At 46.1% G+C, this 19,429-nt stretch overlaps 1 protein-coding gene across 1 annotated transcript; it reads left to right on the plus strand.

The window, feature by feature from the left end:
• Positions 1-2,945: 2,945 nt before the first annotated feature.
• On the plus strand, positions 2,946-8,320 carry LOC115406418 (zinc finger protein OZF-like). Its single transcript, XM_030116448.1, has 3 exons — positions 2,946-3,150; positions 4,190-4,483; positions 6,238-8,320. The coding sequence occupies exons 1-3, from the start codon at positions 2,979-2,981 to the stop codon at positions 7,407-7,409; spliced, it is 1,638 nt and encodes a 545-aa protein (XP_029972308.1). The 5' UTR covers positions 2,946-2,978; the 3' UTR covers positions 7,410-8,320.
• Positions 8,321-19,429: the final 11,109 nt, after the last annotated feature.

A 19,429-nucleotide genomic window follows, 5' to 3' on the forward strand; every position in this document is an offset into this window, starting at 1 on the left:
CGCGGAGCCACGACCGGCAGGAGCCGGTCCACCCCGGGCGCCGGACGCCCGGGGCGGGCAGGGCCGAGAGCCCAAGGCCCAAGAGCCCAGGAGCCAACCCCCCACCCAGGCGAAGGGCTATGACCCACCCGGGAGAACCAGCCCACACGGGCGGCTACCCACCCCGGGCCAGTACACCCCCCAGCGCTCCGGCCACGCACCCCGAGATCCAGGGCATCACCCCCCCCCCACCACCCCCCCCCCCACCCCACCCCACCCCACCCCACCCCACCCCCCACCCCACGACCCCCACCCGGACCCACCCCCCCCGCCCGTCCACCGCCCGGCCCACCCCTCCCACCCCCGTCCTCTCCCGCCTCACTCCCCCCCGCCCCAACCCAACACTCATACCCACTCACTCATACTGACACACACACATGCACACACGCACACACACAACCACTCATCCCTAAACCAAACGCACACACACACACACTCACATTCCAACACACTCACACCCTCTCACGCACACGCTAGCAAGCACGCGCACGCACACGCACACACACATACACACACGCACACACACACACACACACACACACACACACACAGTCCATCCTACCCCAAACACACTCACATTCCCGCGTCATCCAACTGTCACATCCTGTGGGAGACACCCCCGGAAGGCAAGGGAACACCGAACCCCACATCCAGGACCCCCCGCCACCCACAACTGCCGCCCCCATCCCCCCCACCCCCCCGCCGCAGACAGGTATGCACCCCCCTGAGCCAGCAGCCCCCCAAACCACAGCCATGTGGGAACATTGATAACTTTGAAACCGAACATCTAAGCTGACTAAGAGACAACTACTAACTCAGCGCTCGAATACCTGCAAGAGGAACTTACGGTCGCAGTTGGAGATTAATGAGGTGCAACAAGAATGGGTACCAAGCCCCAGGACCTCACCCACGGTACAAGATGCTACATCAAAAGGGAGCCAGGACGACAGGTCATACGATATATATATATATATATACATATATACACATATATATATATATATATATATATATATATATATATATATATATATATATATATATACATCAGTGGCGGACCGTGCATTTAACATTAGGCCTTCAGAACAGATCCGCCTGAACCAATCCACCTCTCAATAACTATTTTGTCTACAAAAAAAAATCTTATTATGCAGATATGCACATAAAGAGTTGTTGCACAGCAGATAGATACTTGTGCAGCCAGAATAAATGCCTTTGCTGAAGTGCACAATTCTCCTACTACATCTGTGCACATACAATGAGCATCAACAACTTAATAAAACAGCAATATTATTTAGGAAAAGAGGAACATTTTACTCACTAAAATCCCGATTATTTGAAAACAAAATACGTCCTCCTTTCCTTCCTCAAAAAGAGTTCAGTTGCTCTGTCATATAGATTATCCGTGCGTTTCAGCTCCATAAAGCCAGGGCTGAAAGTCCAGCTTGCCCTGTGGTATTTCTGGCGTAAGTTTTATTTCTCTTCAGGTCTTCTTCTTCTTCTTCTTCTTCTTTGGAATAATTGAGGTAGGCGACCAACAACTTAGGTGCATACCGCCCCCTACTGTAACTCTTGGTGAATGTAAATCAGAGGGCCTGGATCTGCTGTTGTTAGAAGCTAGAAGGCGCTGAGTCGCCAACTCGAAATCTGATTGGTTGAAGCAACTGTCTGATTGGTTGAAGCAACTGTCTGATTGGTTGAAGCAGCTGCCTGTTTGACGCTTCACTTTACTTCACTGCGCCATCAGGAACTGATAGCGAAGGCCTCGGGCAGATTTCTTTGACCCTGGCAACAGATGATGCCTGAAATCTGATTGGTTAAATGATTTAATATGAAAAAAACATGTCTGGAAGCAGCGCAACCACGGGAAAACTGGACCAGGAACTGGAACATACCGTTTGGAATCATTTATTAATTATTTATGAACAAAATATAATTTACATCAGTCTGTAATTCAGATAATTTTTAGGCCAGCAGAGAAGGCTTTGCAGGCCCTGACGGCCCACCACTGATATACATATATATATATATATATATACATATATATAGATATAGATATAGATATAGATATAGATATAGATAGATAGATAGATAGATAGATAGATAGATAGATAGATAGATGAAGAGGAATCACATTGACATTCCTGCCATGCCTGTTGTAGCAGCCTGCAGCATATTGCACAACATCTGTGATGTAATGTTCAGTGCTGGATCTTACAGGGAAAAACATGCATTATTTCGCCCCAAAAGGATCCCGATCGTTCATGAAACAGAGCTTTGATTCCATATTCTTCTGGGCAGGGTCTGCCCAAGAACACTGCTGCAGGTGAGAGTTTGTGTTGAGTTTCTCAGTTTCTGTGCACATTTCAACGCTACAGGTACAGTCGGTGGTCAGTAAAAGTAAATGAGTTAAACTATTTTTCTATGATACTTTTCTTTATTAATCCTGGTTATTTTTTTTTTTTTACCAAGAGAAGACGTTTGGAAACATTTGGCACAACCACTTTGAATCAGGAGATAAGGTTCCCCCTGTTGTGATTGTGTGTGTATGGATCAAAATTACTTTGTAGCATTTTAACCCCCGCCCCATTTTAGTATTTTTACCATTTAAAAACTTTTTCTAATGATTGGTTAATTAAACACAACATGCATGTAAGACAAACAGCATCAGACTTCATAAAAGGATCTCATCCTGTTAAACACAATCATGTGATGTAAGAAGAAAAAGACAAGACAAAAGCAAATTGATAACAAAATGAATGAAAAACAATTGGAAGAGTAAATATTGAAATAATATAATGGAAACAGTGATAAAGGTAGCTAAAGTTACTGCAACGTTCAAAAGGCGTGGTTACAGTGTGACGTCATCAGTACGCGCAGGACCCCGGGCCGGCTGTGTTGTCTCCCAGAGGAAATAGCTCATCTCTTCAGCAGCAGCAATGGCTTCAATTCAGACTTTGAGAGAGTTTATCAACGAGCGACTAACTGCTGGTGCTGGAGAAATCCTCACCGTGTTTGAAGAAACTATCGTCCAGTACAAAGAGGAGCTGGACCGACAGAACAGGCTGCTGGAAATCATCTTTAAACCTCCAAAGAAGTTCCACAGAACAGGTACACCCTCCAACGTGTATAAATCAGCGTGGGCACACCATGGAACTTTATTCGGAGGTTTTTTTAATCACTCCTCTTTGTTTTCACGCGGAGCTGAACTGGCTTTGTGACTTTATACATGTGTGGATATCTGTAAGGTTCTCTGAGAGCTTTATTGGTATTTAATTTTTATAGTAAGATTGATTTTCTGAGTATGAATCCAGCAAGAAAGTTAATCTCTTTCACATTTAAGTCTACGGTGTGTGCAACCAAGTCATATATATGTCAGTTTTGTTTATCCAATTTTCAAAATGAACAATTAAACAGATTCCTGGACAAAGAAGAGGGTTAATGTTTCCTTTGTCCTTTTGTAGCCTCAGATTATAAGTGATATGCTCCATGTGATGTAACTGGTTCCCAATATCCACAAAGGTGTCCACACACCGGTGTCTTGCCGACAAGTGACTGCGCCCTGCAACTGAGGGAGGTCTGTTGATAAAATGGTTTGTGTGTAATTTATTAAAAAAAAAAAAGCTCTTAGAAATATTCATAAAGAATACTTTATGAAACATCCGCACAGCGTATACGAGCAATGGAGACATACAGAAACATGTCGATGCGTGTTCCCATCAGGGCCAGTCATTTTTCTCCACGATACCGGCCATGTTTTTGGAGCCAGTCATGGCTTTCCTGCTGGCTGCCATAAAGATTTTTAATGAGTAACTGTCCTTGTTGATACCTCCCTCACCAGGGGATCTAATGTGGAGAAGAAAATTTTAACCTCAGAGATTGTTCTGGATAATTTCACCCAAAACATCCAAATAAGGGGACAGACCGATTTTTTTTTTTTTTTTTTTTAAGTAGTCATGTTGTGTTTCATCCAAAGATGGAAGGGAACACCATTCATTTTAAATGTGGTCTTAATAATCTTAACAATAATAGTCTTAATTTCCTCTTGTTATTATATATATTATAAATGAATCCTGTCCTGTGTCATCCATCGATCACTGTAAACTATTCACATTGATCACATCAGCGAATTTGTCTTGTTTCCCTCCAGAGAGTCCACAGAAACACATCAGTAAGCACAAGACGAGCTCCATTCTGGAGCAGGAGGAACATGAAGCTCCACACATTAAACAGGAGGATATCATTGAGGTGACTGTTACTGATGGTGAAAGTGACGATTCCCTGGACTCTGTGAGAGACTTGACCACCCAGAGACTAACTGCTGCTGCTGTGGAAATCTTCAGCGTGTTTGAGCAAACTATTGTCCAGTACAAGAAGGATATTGCCCGTCAGGACAGACTGCTGGAAATCACTCTGAAACCTCAAATCAAGTTACACAGAACAGGTAAGGGAAAGTCTGAATGAACACATGAATCTGACTCGTGGGAGAACTCCATCCTATGCACGTGCATATTCATACACACAAACATATATTTGAATATATTTGTGTCTGTTAGTGACAGCTTTGAAAGCCAAACCGAAGTCAACAACCAGCCTCCTCACATACCCGTTGGTGTTCTTGAGATCATCCCCAAAAACTTAAAGTCCAGTGTTGTTTTCGTTAACGATGACAACGACAAAAATATTTTGTCAACGCCCCTTTTTTCAGTGACTAAATCGAGACATAAGGAGCTAAAAATATCTCTTTAAAGACGGAAATTTGACGAGACCTATCTGTTGTTTTCGTCGACGAGACGTAAATGTCAGCATTTTGACTATCAAAATAAATTAAAACAAATGCAATTCCCCCAGCTTGTTCACACATCCGGGGTACTTTACTCTGAAAATATCAGCAATTCACTTGCTGCTTCCTGTTCTTGTTTTACCACGCCCATCAGCAGACCTGCTGGGATGCACCTGCACACAAGAGAGCATGGCAGCGACTTTGGCACAGGGGCTTGGTGGGAGGAAAGGGCGCAGTGATTTATGGATGTTTGTTTTTACTGTGAAACTGCAATAGGAGTCCACCATTGATTGGTGAAGATTTTCTTTTTGCCATGTACCTTATAAATCTTTTTTTTTTTTTTTTTTTTAATAATTCAGGTGTCTTATTTTGAAGAAATGTATTTTGACTTTTGTTAAAAAATTGTAAATTTGAAATACTTAAAATATGTCAACCTAAAGTTTTTGTTATTTCAGTTTTGAAGACTTCCCAGTATTTCATATCATTCAAATCTACCAGAGGAATTAATTTTGTTTCAGTTGTTTTATTGGTAGTATTTTCCTAATAACCGCGTTAATATTGGTTTAATCGCTTCTTCAAAAGTAAGAACAGGCACTTACTCTTACCAGTTCAAATCAGGAACATAGAAACATAACAGACCAGTTTCAATAAAAGATCTCAGCCGTTAAATCAGCATGGACATTATAAAAATAGCTTGAAAGTATCAGCAAAGCTCCCATTAGTCCTCTCATTCTGTCTGGCAGAGCTCATATGAGCAGCTCACTGCATTACTGAGGTTGTAAAGTATGAAAGTAGTCCAGTTTATTATTTAATTTCCGAAGGCATCAATGTGTTATGTTGGCATTGTATATTTTATTATGTTTGTTTGGTTTACAGTTTCCTGTGTCTATCGTTTTCCTCGTGCATTGTGCAAACCTTTTTATTTTTTTAGTGACTAAAACTGGAGTAAAACCCGTTGGGTTTTCCTCCACTAAAACTATCAAGTGTAGAAATGACGAAAAAAGGACTAAAACAAATAAGCATTTCGTCCAAAACACGAAGACAAACTAAATCAAAATAGGCTGCCAAAAACAACACTGTCAAAATCCAAAGATAGTTTACGTATCGACATTAAAACTTTATTCTGGATCACATTAGAGAGATGGTCTGCTTGCTGGAAAAATATCTTGACACAGTTCAATTCCACATGATTAAATGTACCCTGTAGCTTTGTGGAAGAACTGAGCCAAGTGAATATTTCCAATGAAAGTAATAATTAATCTAGCAGTTGTCAAGCAGTACATAAAAAAATTCAGTGCTATTTCTGAAATTTGAATGAAAATGATCACTGTCAACACTTGAATTCCAGCGTTTCTTTAGTTCAAAGCTGGAATTAATGTCACTAACTTTTAATCTTACTTTTTTTGTCCCTCCAGAGATCCAAAAGGATCATGACCAGAGAGAGGATCGGCTCTTCAAACAAGAATCAAACTACTATCTCGAGCGAGAAGAACCAGAACCTCCACAGATCAATGAGGAACCAGAAGATCCAGGACTTCTACAGATTAAAGAGGACCACGAGGAACCAGAACCTCCACAGATTGAAGAGGAGCAAGAAGAACCAGGTCAAAGTTACAACCGACAGGATAAGTTGTTGGTTCACATAAGAACTCACATAGGTGAGAAGCCACACCCTTGTGAAACATGTGGGAAACGTTTCTGTCGAAAGAATGATTTGTTGGCCCATATGAGAACTCACACGGGTGAGAAGCCGTATTCTTGTGAAACATGTGGGAAACGTTTCTATCGAAAGAGATCTTTGGTGGACCACTTAAAAACTCATACTGGTGAGAAGCCATATTCTTGTGAAACATGTGGGAAATGTTACTATCAAAGGAGTTATTTGTTAAACCATGTGAGAACTCACAAAGGTGAGAAGCGGTATTCTTGTCAGACCTGTGGGGAACGTTTCATTCAACGCAGTAGTCTTTACTTCCACTTGAGAACTCATACAGGTGAGAAACTCTATTCTTGTGAAACATGTGGAAAAAGTTTCAGTCTGAATAGTTATTTGGTAAACCACTTGAGAACTCACACAGGTGAGAAACCATATTCTTGTTCAACATGTGGGAAAAGTTTCAGTTTAAAAAGTAATTTGGTATTCCACTTGAAAACTCACACAGGTGAGAAACCATATTCTTGTGCAACATGTGGGAAAAGTTTCAGTCGAAAGAGATCTTTGTTGGACCACTTGAAAACTCACACAGGTGAGAAGCCATATTCCTGTGAAACATGTGGGAAACGTTTTGGTCGAGCGTGTGAGTTGTTGCGCCACGTGACAGTTCACACAGGTGAGAAGCCGCACTCTTGTGCCAAATGTGGAAAAAGTTTCAAACGACGCAGTTATTTGTTGATACACTTGAAAACTCACTCAGTTGAGAAGCCGTATTCTTGTGACACATGTGGAAAACGTTTCAATCAGCGCGTTAATTTCCTCTACCACTTGAGAACTCACACAGGTGAGAAGCCACATTCTTGTGAGACATGTGGGAAAAGTTTTTGTCGAAAGAGTTATCTGTTGCGCCATGTGAAAGTTCACAAAGGTTAGAAGCTGTACTCCTGTGCATCATGTGGAATGCATTTCAATCAAAGCAGTGATTTGTTGGGCCACATGAGAACTCGCATATGAGAAGCCTTTTTCTTGTGAAACGTGATATTAGATTTTCTAATCATAGTTTATTGCTGCACCATGGGAAATCTCATTCAGGGAGTGAAACTTGAGGCAGAAATCACAAGCCACACCATTAGGGATGCACATTTTATATTTTTTTTATGACCGATAACCGATGCCCTTTAACCGGTTAATAACCGTTAACCGATAAGATTTAAGGCCCGTCCATGCTTCACATGTCTGCGTGGGTGTGCGTTGCAGACTGCAGACTGTCTGGAGGGAGGAAAAGGTCTGCCAACAGAATTGCTCCGGCGCTGCCCCCGCGATTCAGAAGAATGAAAAAAAAGGCTAAATAAACTTTAATATTAAATGATAACGTACTGACAATGTATGTGCTTAATTTTCTGTAAATAATCTGTAATAAAGAAGCAGCTAAACAGTCTGGAGTGCCGGAAAAGCTTCTCGAGGATGTGTAGAACAGTGCGCGTGCATGGAACGCGCACAGAAAGAGCGTGCACATCGGTGGAGCGCCGATGCTCCAAAGCGACGCAAAGCATGGACGACCTTTAAACGCCCGGTTGAGTGGTTACATGCTCCTATTCCGACATTCCGACACACCACCATTTAGACATATCACCATTCCGAAATACCGCTATTCCGACACGCAAACGTCCCTCCATTCCGACACGGAAATGTGCGCTCCGAGTGAGTGACGGACTCAGCACAGTCCGGTGCTTAACTGCAGATTTACTACAGCAAATTCTCATCTAAAATGTGAAAAAAAAAGCTACAAGATTGAGATATAATTAACAGTACTGTAGGCTTCAATCATCTATTGTTTTTTAAATTATGTCGAGAGTGAACGCGCTGGTAATTTTTTTTGTGTGTTGTGATTGGTTTCGTAAATAAAGTTTTAGCTTCTGGAATCCGATTTCTAAACAGTTCTGATGGCGCTTAATGTTTATCTGGATGATGCGGCTTCATACCGAACTATTTCACTGTAAATCTGGACGACCCGTGGCGTCTGGAGATAAAAAATAATATTCAATGTAACGCCAGTTTTGTGCCACATGTGTAAATGCGCACAAAGATACACACACTCTCCCCTACTGCACAACATGAAGGCAACCCACTCAGTGACCCACTCTTCCATAGATATGGACTATTAAGACTCCCTGAAATGAATCTCTATCATAATGCTTCTTTAACTTATAAAGTTATCTATGGTTTGAACAATAGACTGATTGAGCTCCTTTCATTATCCCTACCCTCTCATCAACATGACACCAGACAAAAGTTCCTTTATAGAGGGAAAAATAGAACATTACAAATCACTTGCTTTGGTGTATGTTATAGAGGGCCTCGGATATAGAATGAGTTGGAAAGTGATCTAAAAAAACTCTGCCACTTTATCTATATTTAAAAGAGAGTTAAAACAAAGGCTTCTGGAGAACTATGCTGGATGAGATACTAATGAGTGGGTAAAATTGACTAATAATAACTATTCTTTCGTGTTTACAGATTATCATGGTATGGACTTAAAGGGACTTAAGGCAAGATTTGTGAAAAACTACACATGCATTTCCACTTTATTCAATGCTAATGGGTCGTGAAGCATTAAAAACCTAAAATAACAGGCCAATCCACGTATCTGTCTGTTGCCTTATACAGGCTGTGTGAAAAATAATTTGTTGCTGTTCGGGGTCCGAATTTCCCGCGCAATCGTGGGGATGTGACGTAAATTGACGCTGTATGCGCGTTGCCGAACAGGAAGAACATGGCTGCCGTGGACACGGACTCAAACACTGCTGGGATCAGGGGCGGGCAGTGTTGCCAACTTGGCGACTTTCTCGCTAAATCTGGCGACTTTCCAAAGCCTCTTTTCGACTTTTTTTGTCAAGAGTATAGCGACAAATTTAGCGGCTTTTTCTGGTGCTCTGGAGACGTGACAGGACGTCTCCGCTTTTCTCAGCAAGCAGCGGGTGCTGCATGAGCCTCTCCCCCGTCCCAAAGCACTCACAGGCGGCCAGTCTCAGCAGCGCTCCCTGCTGAGTTGGGGCCGATTGGGTAAACGGCGCGGAGCTGCTCCACGGCGGCGACGGGAAAGCTCCAGCAGCCGCGGCCTGCTTCACCCGCCTCCGTGGTTATGCGGCGGGTCCCCGCGCGCTCCGTGGCCGGCACAGAGCGCGTCTCCGCCCGGGAGCGGAGATTCGGAGCTGCCGCGCCGCGGCTTGCTCCACGGAGGCGCGTGAAGCAGGCCGCGGCTTCCACGGGCCGAGTGGAGCTGCCCCATGGAGGCTGACGGGAGAGCTCCGGATCTCTGCTCCCGGGCGGAGACGCGCTCCGTGCCGGCCGCGGAGCGCGCAGGGACCCGCCGCATAAACACGGAGGCGGAGAGGAGCTCCGCGACAGATTTAAAAATGAATCGTTAGATTAATCAATGCATCGAAGAACTATTTCCTAGATTAATCGATTACAAAAGTAATCGTTTAACGCAGCCCTATTATCAGCGTTATCTCGTGAGTCAAAAAATAAATAAATAAATAAAAACATGACCGAAGCAGCACCCGAATAAATATTGGATATGCGTTTGATTCATGGAAGGAACTTCAGCTGCATTTGGGAGTGAAAATGGATGCTGACAAAAATCACATAATATGCACTGTGGTCTTGCAGTAATCCGCAACGTAGTAAACAGCATGAGCATCCCTGGTGCAGTGCTGTGAAGCCGGACATTCTGTAAAGTGTTTGTGTGCGCTCCCGTGCCGCCTTGGCTGGTGGCTGCAGTTACCCACAGCGCCTATCGCGGCAGCACTGAGGTAAATTTTGAAAAGTTGCCTTAAGTCCCTTTAAACTTGCCTTGGACCAATTACAGTACATAATATGACCTTAACCACTCACTCTGTCATTGTGTGCACTGTGATGTTTTATTTTCTGACATTACTTGTAATGACCTAGAGTTTGAATTCAGACTGTACACAGTCCAATTACTTGGTGGTGGGTTGGACCCCTGTTGAAAAGCTCTAAGCTTCTAGGGTGTCCTTTTTCGCAATATGCAATGCAGTTTTTGTAACTTACAGTTTTGTAATGCTTATAAAATTGTGAAATAAACGCACAAACAAACAACTGGAATTAATCAGTGACTGAAGGTGTTGTCTGCAGCGCTGTCATTGTTATCTGTAATATAATGCCAGCATGCATGAAGACGCACGGGCTCTGTGGAGAGCTCCGCTCCAGCTGGAGCTTAAAAAAAAAAAATTAAAAAAAATAACCGATGGTATTAATCGGTCAAAGTTCCTGTTATCGGTTAATGGTTAAACAGTTAACCATGTGCATCCCTACACATCATCCAATGTTTGTTCTTTAAATATGAATGTGTTGGAATTTAACTAACTCTCCCTGAGAAAATTATTCAGGGCGTGGAACGTCACCTGTCTAAGATTTTAATGTTCCTGGTTTTAATGACCATTTATATAGATTGACGATATGGGTTTGACGGCTCCCTGACTGTCTGTGGGTTCAGCAGTCTTTATTTGGGTCCAGGGGCCCCAAAACAAAAATAATACTGCTGGAGTCCCTTTTCATGCGAGCTCCAGCGAATACCAAAAAAGAAACCTACAGTCCTCCCAACGTCTGCCGTGTCGTAGTTCAGAAAAAGACTTCACCCATCTTCATAACTTTAAAGGAAAACAGATTTTCACTGAACTGAAATTTGAAAGGAAAGTGATCGAACGATGCATTTCAGCTAAATTGCTCTAGTTTTGGACCCATCCGGATGATGATTCAAAGGAATGTAACTCATACACCAGATTCAAATAAATGATCAAATCACTGTGATGTGAGATAAAACTGTTCAAAGTGAGAGTGGCTGTGCAGGACACTCAGACTTAAGTGATTTGTTTTGTTGTTTGTTTGCGATGTTCAATGACATGTCTTCTTTTTTTTTTTTGGGTTGTTTGATGCTTGAACAATATGATTGTATGATGAGAAAAAGTTGCAGAGCAGATGAATTTATCCTTTTTTCTATTCCTTTTTCATTCAAGCTGTGAAAAGTTTGCTCTGTATTTTTTGAAATGATTTTTTTCAATATAAAAATGGACGAATTAAACTAAAAGGTCTGTCAACAAGGACCTTTTTTCGATCAACAAGGCCAATTTCTTTGTTTTTGTTGTTCATTTGACGCTGTACGGTGGAAGAGTAGTTAGCGGTCCTGCCTCACAAGGATGTCCCGTGTTTAAGTACGAGCCAGGGCTTGGAGTCTTTCTGTGTGGATTTTGCATGTTCTGCCCATAGATATCTTATAGAACACTAGATGCCTTACGGCAGGCTCCACGACGTCCGCAGAGGTCGGCCATCTTAGTACGGGAAAGCTTAGAGAGTTTCTGTGGAACGCAATGTAAGGTTGGTGATCTGTGCAGACGTTTATACTGTTATTTTGCTGAAAATTTTCAATGGAACATCTGAAAGCACTATAAGGCAATTGCTGTTGTGACTCTGAGTTATATAAAAATTGATCAAGAGATTCACTCAGTTGCCTTTTATTTGTTTACTTAATTATATTGTGACTGTAATTCCATTATTTGACTTGAGACTTTCTGAGCTCCTTTTATAAATTTTTACAAAGCCTAATTCAATACTTTTGAACAATGTCTTTTCTGGTGCACTCACTATTTCATGTTTCAATAATCTATAGGGGGACATTATACATTCACAATAGATTTAATAATGTGGAAGTTTACTGTTTAATGTTATATATAAATAAATATAATATATACAATATAATGAAGTTCATGAGATTTAAGTATTTCTGAAGTTTCAAGTGGATAAATTGTTAGGGTTAGGGTTGTTAGGGTTATCTTCAGCCTCCACTGCACTCCTGCCAAATCTTAAAATATTTACATACAAAACTAAAAATATGGACATGTATGGTTTGTCTTAATTATTCATAAGTGTTATAAATATATCTCAGTGTAAGGATTTGAACATGGAGCCTAATATGAAGAATATTATGAATATTCAGGATATGATTTATATTTAATATATATAGTTAGGGCATGCCATGCTCAGCAAACATATGTCATTAACAGAGATTAGATGTTTATTACAAACCAAACCGTTTGAAAATCGGTTGAAATTTGAGCAAGTTATAGCTTGTTAAACAGTTCATGTCTCATCAAAACAATGTTATGGGCGAGCAAGATTCCCCTACAAAGATGGCCGACCTCTGCGACGTCCGACTTCATTGGCCAGCAGCAGTGACGAGGCATGTAGTGTTCTATAAGATATCTATGGTTCTGCCCATGTGTGCATGGGTTCCCTCCAGTTTCTCTGGCTTCCTCCCACGGTCCACAAAAACATGCATGTCAGGTTAATTGATCACCCTAAATTGGCCTTAGGTGTGTATGTGATTCGATTTAATCCCTACTGACCGCCAGAGGCGGGACTTAAAGCACTGGATGTTCCTTTCGTGCATGCGCAGTTCAAGTATGTATACCAATAAACGTCACTCGTTACCCCTGGATGACCCAGGAACTGTATAAATTTGGGATTTTGACCCAGGAACAGCTCCTTTTTTCTTCTCTCGTACAGTTCGTACACATTGTGGATTGCGGGACATGCCTGTGCGGCATCATGGCGCACCGTCGCTGGGAGCCTTGTGACCATGTACGTAGGTCAGAGCTGCTGATGCCCTCCTGTGAGGCTGTAACTTGTTGCGGTCCTGTTCACCTGCTCTGCAATGCTGAGGCAGCGTTGCCTGCGGTGAGAGATTTATTCAAAAAGGTGAGGTTGCTGAATCTACTACTCTTCATGACTGATGGGGGGTTGCGGGTCACTCCCCCCTGGTTTGTTTGACGACCGCGGCCATTGTAGCGTGGTCGGTGTTGCTGGGGCTCAGGGACGCCGCCTGTGTCCCTCGCCCGGCTTCAGGAAGTGAGCGGTGGTCTGGCTGGTGTGATACTGTGCTTCTGACTGTTGTGAAGCCGTATTTGGCCTCCCCGCCGTGCTCCTCACCAACCGCAGCAGCAGCGGCTGCGACACCTCGCACGGCGCTGCTGCGGTTGGTGAGGAGCACGGCGGGTGGCGGCGTACGACCGCGAGTTCGGCTAAGCAGCTAGCCTGTGATGTGTGTTGCGGTGTAAGAGGCCAGCCGCCTCTTGCAACTGGCCGCTGTGCGTCTTTCTGGCCTGTTGCGTGTACAGCCGCTCCCGCGGGTTACGCTGCCGCTAGCAGGCGGCTGGGGGGACCAGCGCTGCCGCCGCCGCCACCGCGGTGGGCGAGTGGTAGCATGCGGCCGCTTGTACGTAGCTCGGCTGAGCGGCTGATCAGTGATGTATGTTGTGGGCGGAAGGCACAGCCTCGTCGTGCACAACCGTACTGTTACCGTTACGTGCGTCTGATCTATTACGCGCACCCCAGCTCCGGCGGGTGGCAGCTGGCAGACAGGCGGAGGAGCCACCACGCTCTTCCTGCCGCTCATAGCTTGCTCCAGCTTCTGTGTTTGTGTGAAGGTCAGGTGCGTATCACTGTTTTCTGAAGCTGAAGCTGAGGCTGGGTCCACCCCCACCGTAGTCGGGATGGGGCCGTGCTCTCACCGTTGCCTTGGTCCTGTTCACCTCAGGGAGGTGCGGTCCGACAGCCCGTGCATGGGCTGTGGCTACATGCCTTATGCGCGCCGGACTACTGGGCTGGCGCGGGTCTCTTCTGCTGCTGGGGGTGGTCAGCCCCCCTCAGAGGGTTGGGGGTTTGGACTCTGGCAGCCATGTATGTCGCTGCTGGGCAGCCGTTCCCTCTCCTGGATGGGGCCTTCGCTGGGACCCTGGCCGGTGGTTGGCGTTTGCTGTGCAGGCGGGGTGTACCCCCTTCCTTCAACTTACTGCATCGCTATTGTCCTCTTACTTTCTGGCTGCTGTGTGTACCCCCTCCCCGCCCCGAGTGGTGGGACTGGTGGCGTCTGATGGAAGAGGGGGCTGCTGGGGGCAGCCGTCCCTCTCCTGGATGTGCCTCGGCCGGCTTGCTGGCCGGTGATTGATGTTTGTTCAGCAGGTGACACAAGCCTCCTCCCACGGCTTCTCTATGCTGCTGTTTCTTCTGGCCTGGTACTGCTCCGATGGCATAGCAACGAGGGTGCCGCTGGACGGCTGTCCCCTCTCTCCAGCACGTCCCAGGCTGGCTGTCATGGGTGTGGTCCGCCGTACGGGTGGTGTACTCCACCCTCCCCCGGCTTATCGCATTGCTGTTGTGTCGCCCTGTTGTGTGCACCCACCGTTCTGGCGGGTGGCACTGTGAGGGCGGCAGACAGAGCAGGAGGCCGCTGTGCACTCCTCCTGGGGGTGGCTCTCTGAGCTGCTAGCCCGGTGATTTGTGCTGCACCCCCCGCTCCGGTGGGTGGCACTGCTTGGGGGCTGATGGAGACGTGGCTGCTGGGCAGCCGTTCCCCCTCCTGGACAGCGTACTATTCATGCGCTCCTCACGATCCTCGCTATGGCGGCATGGCTAGCGTTCGTTAGCCGTGGGTTGTAGGCCACATGTGCTGCTTCCCCTGCATTGGACCCCGCGGTGGTGGTTCCTACGCGGGGAACGTTGACTTCCAGCAGGTGATGTCTTGTAGGACGGAAGGGAGTTGGGGTTGCCATGCGGCCGCTCCCTCTCCCAGATGTGGCTCTGCTACTTTGCTGGCATGGTGATGTTGCATTGGCTGTGCAGGTGGCGTACACCCCCTTCCCTCAGCTTCTCACACTGACCCGTCTTGTCCTACCGAGCCACGCTCTTGGTGTCGGCCTGGAGCCTGTAGCTGGTGGTGACCCTTCCCCAGGCTTTCTACAGACCCAGCTGTTGTGGTCGGTGACCTGTTTGGCCAGCCTGCAGATTGTGTACCTGCAGGGGCCTCACAGCGCTGGCGGGCACCCTCTCCTGTTGGACTCCTCCACCGGGGGTGTGGTGCCTCCATAGGGGAGCCATGCATTTGCAGTGGCTTATGGAAGCGACCCACTTTCTGCAGTGTGAGCTTGGTTTCTTCTGCTCCACAGGTTGTTCCACAGAGGGCCATGGCGCTTTCTCAGCAGGAGGGTTCTGCGGTTTCAGCGCGGAGCCTGGTGAGCACCCCCGCCCTTGCTATCTCTGTCTTGTCCTGGCGTCTGAGGAGCCCGACTCGCTGCTGAGCAGCTATTCGAAGCCTGTCAGGTGGACCACCTTGAATGCTAGGGCACCATCTACCAGGCAGCTGTATGGTAGTAGGTGGAGGTTGGTTGCACAGTGGTGCAGCGGCCATGGGGAGGACCCGGTGCTCTGCCCGGTCCCCGTGGTCCTGTACTTCTACAGTCTTTTTGGACCGGGCCCGATCCCCGTTCACCCTGAGGGTGTATGTGGCGGTGGTATCTGCCCGCCATACATGAGTTGCAGGCGACGCGATTTGAGGCCACACTCCAGTGTCGGTTCCCTTGGGGGGCTTTGAAGCTCGCCCCCCTAGAGCCCCACGGGTGCCCGCCTGGGATCTGTATCTGGTACTGGAGAGCTTGTGTCAGCCTCCCTGTGAGCCCCTGGCAGCGGCAGGGCTGCAGTGGGTGTTGCGCAGGATGACGTTCCTGCTGGCCATTACCACGGCGTAGCGTGTGGGGGAGCAGCACGCTCTGTCTATTCTCCCCGCATGTCTCCGGTGGCATCCGGCTGGGGCGGGCATCCCGCTGTGACTGCTGCGTCCTTCCTAGGGTGCTGTTGGGGCTGACGACAGCCAACCTATGTGACTCACTATGTGGCCCCCAATCGGATGCCCCGGGGGGCCGGTCGGGGCCCTTGTGCCCGGCTAGAACTCTGGGACGCTGCATGGCTGCTATGCAGATGTGCCGACATCTGGCCAGCCAGTGGTCTTCTACTCGGTCCCTAGTAAGGGCTTTGCTCTCTCCAGGCAGCGACTGTCCCACTGGGTTGTGGATACTGTTCATCATTCCAGGCCACAGGCCGGCCTTTGCCCGAGGGTGTGCATTGCCGCTCCACCAGGGCGGTGTCCACGTCTTGGGTCGCCCTGAAGGGGGTGCCCTTGGACGAGCTCTGTGCTGTCGCCGTCTGGACGACACCTGGACGACGCCTGGCACCTTTTCCAGGTGCGACAGGTTGGCAGTTGCGCCTCCGCATGCACGGAGAGGCTACCATGCATACCACATGCATGGTGGTACTGGGCCGAGCCCCGGCAGAGGCTTCTCAGTGAGGTTGGTCTCTGGGATTCCTCGTCACTGAGTTGGCATTCGTCATTCCAGTGCTTTAAAGCTATAGTGCGTAACTTTAAAATGTCTATGAACGTCCGTTTTAGCCAAGTCACTACTAGTGGAGATGACAAAATGTAGATTAAGCCAATCGGCTCCTCTAACATGTCGCGGGATTTTTAAATATATATAATTTTGGCTTTGCGTGTCGACTGGCGACATTCCCGCGCTGGCGCGCAGGAAATTACGCATTTTACGTCACAACAAGAAGGGAGGGGGAGGACGCGCGGAGGGTCTCAGGCAGAATGAGGAAGCGACATGGCAGAGAATCCAAAGAAACGGCCAAGAAAGAGTCCTGAAGTGGATCTTACCACCAAAAAAAAATCCTGGATGGTCAGCAAAAGGATTGCTGGCGAAGAAGCCTTTGTAACCTGTCAGTTACAAATTAGCAGGCACCTTGTCTCCCGTTTGTAATAAACTTTTTGCATTTCTGTGCCAAAAAAAAAAAAAAAAAAAAAAAAAAAAAAACCACAATAATTACCTCTTCGGAAGAGTCCATCTTTTTTTCACCAGCTGTCCTTATTCACACAGAATAAAAACCACTTCCAACGGTGACTCGCGCTGTGGAAACGCGAATCACCGTGGCAGTGGTTGTGGGGAGAGGGGAGGGGGGGACACCGGGGACACCTGGGCGTACGTCATGTGGAAGCGCCGGCTTTATTGTTGTAAGAAAGCAGAATTTCGCTAGAGGGCGACTGAAGTTGTGCACTATAGCTTTAAGCACTGCCTCTGGCAGTCAGTACGGATGAAATAGAAAGAGACTTACAAATGTAACTACGGTTCTATGAATCCCAGATGACCGCCAAAGCGCTCTGTCACTTAGAATCCTCAGGTCACGCGAGAAGATTCCATAGGAGCTGTTCCTGGGTCAAGATCCCGAATTTATACAGTTCCCGGGTCACCCAGGGGTCACGAGTGACGTTTGTTAGTATACATACTCGAACTGCGCATGCGGGAACATTCCAGTGCTTTAAGCACCGCCTCTGGCGGTCATCTGGGATTCATAGAACCGTAGTTACATTCGTTACTCTCGGTATGAATGGTTGTTTGTACATATGTGTCAGCCCTGTGACAGACTGGCGAACTATTCAGGGTGGACCCCGCCCTCGCCCACAGCAGCTGGGATTAGCTCCAGCCCCCCACGACCATGAAAAGGATGAAGCGGTTTAGAAAATGGATGGATAACAATGAACGAAATGATCTAAAAGGTCCGTCAACAAGGAGCTTTTTGGATCAACAAGGCCAATTTCTTTGTTTTTGTTGTTCATCTAAAGACATTTGAGTTTAAGATGAAGAGATGAATACAAGACAAGTTCAGGATGTTGCTTTTGTTTCTGGTATTGATTTAAAGGTATGGGTTAAACAGCTTTGGAGAATCACCCCAGCATTGTAAAGAGGAAGTTCTGATGTAACAGGACAAGAAAAAAGTAAAACAAACAAACAAACAAACAAACAAAACTGAAAATTTGAACTCTCCTGGCTGAACATAGCTTATATCTAGCTGGGGCTTTTAATCTGGCACATCTGACTTTAGAGGGCAGCTTTACGCCTATGTAGCTTACAGCCTGCCAGGAAAAATGTGAAGAAGAGAGGAGTGCTGGGGTGATTCTGGCTTCTGCCAGAACCTGAGGTTCAGCTGGATTTTGTGGGATTAGATAAAAGTCAAGTGCTCAAATAAATGGAATTTGTGGAGAATAAAAAAGATTCTTGTCATATTTTCACAGATGGATCAAAGGATCCCTCTTCTGGAAAGGCAGGTTTTGGAGTTTATACAAGTAACAATAAAATTAGCAAAAGTGTGCGTGTTTCTGATCATATATCAGTGTTTACTGCTGAGCTGTTAGCCATTTGGTGGGCCTTGGAATAGATTGAAAGGAACAATTCGGAAGCGTCTTATATATATTCAGATTCTGTGTCTGCCTTACAGGTGATCTCTGCTGGTCCAGCTGGGGCTCGGGCAGATGTCATTTTTGAAATCTTGAGTTGCCTTCATAGAATGGAGTCCATGGACTGCAGTGCAATATTTTTCTGGATCCCATCTCATTCAGGGATAGAAGGAAACGAAGCAGCTGACTCTCTTGCTAAACAGACACTTGTATGTAAGGAAATTGAGTACAACCTCTGTTTGGGGAAGATGGAGTGTTTTAGTATTATCAGAAGTGCTGTGCAGAAACGGTGGCAAAGGGAGTGGGAAACAGAGACCAGGGGAAGGCATTATTTTAAGTGTCAACCCATAGTGCAGAATACCAGGTTTCATTTTCTTCTAGAATTAACCAAGTAAGAATAACCACATTAAGACTGGGGCATTGTGGTCTTGCAGCTTGTTTAAATGTAATGGGAAAGCACCCAGATGGGAAATGTCAATGTGGGGAATTAAAGACTGTTGCACATGTGTTTTTATCTTGTGATCAGTACTCTGCAGAAAGAGAGGCTTTGTAATGGCCGTTCAAAGCTTAAAATTACTGTATTTTCAATTGAGTCAATCTTTGCCTGTAGAATAAATCCACGAGACATAGAAAAGCCTACTGTAAGATTCCTTCTTTCCACCAACCAAGAATATAAAGTACTGCGACTAATTCTTTGAACAGAAGAGGGCAGCATTACACTGTATATGTGTACAGCCTGTGGGAAAGGAGAAGAAGAGGAAGAAGAAGAATAGCGCTGGGCTGTGACGTCATCTGTAGGCGCGGGACCCCGAGC

Source organism: Salarias fasciatus, chromosome 2 (genome assembly GCF_902148845.1).
Source record: "Salarias fasciatus chromosome 2, fSalaFa1.1, whole genome shotgun sequence".
Classification (NCBI taxonomy): Eukaryota; Metazoa; Chordata; class Actinopteri; order Blenniiformes; family Blenniidae; genus Salarias; species Salarias fasciatus.

What these genes read in the sequence shown, in the direction of transcription:
- LOC115406418 (XM_030116448.1), top strand. Translation starts at nt 2,979, where the DNA reads ATGGCTTCAATTCAGACTTTGAGAGAGTTTATCAACGAGCGACTAACT. An exon ending in AAAGAAGTTCCACAGAACAG is followed by an intron (nt 3,151 to 4,189) that starts GTACACCCTCCA and finishes GTTTCCCTCCAG; the next exon opens with AGAGTCCACAGAAACACATC. An exon ending in AATCAAGTTACACAGAACAG is followed by an intron (nt 4,484 to 6,237) that starts GTAAGGGAAAGT and finishes TTGTCCCTCCAG; the next exon opens with AGATCCAAAAGGATCATGAC.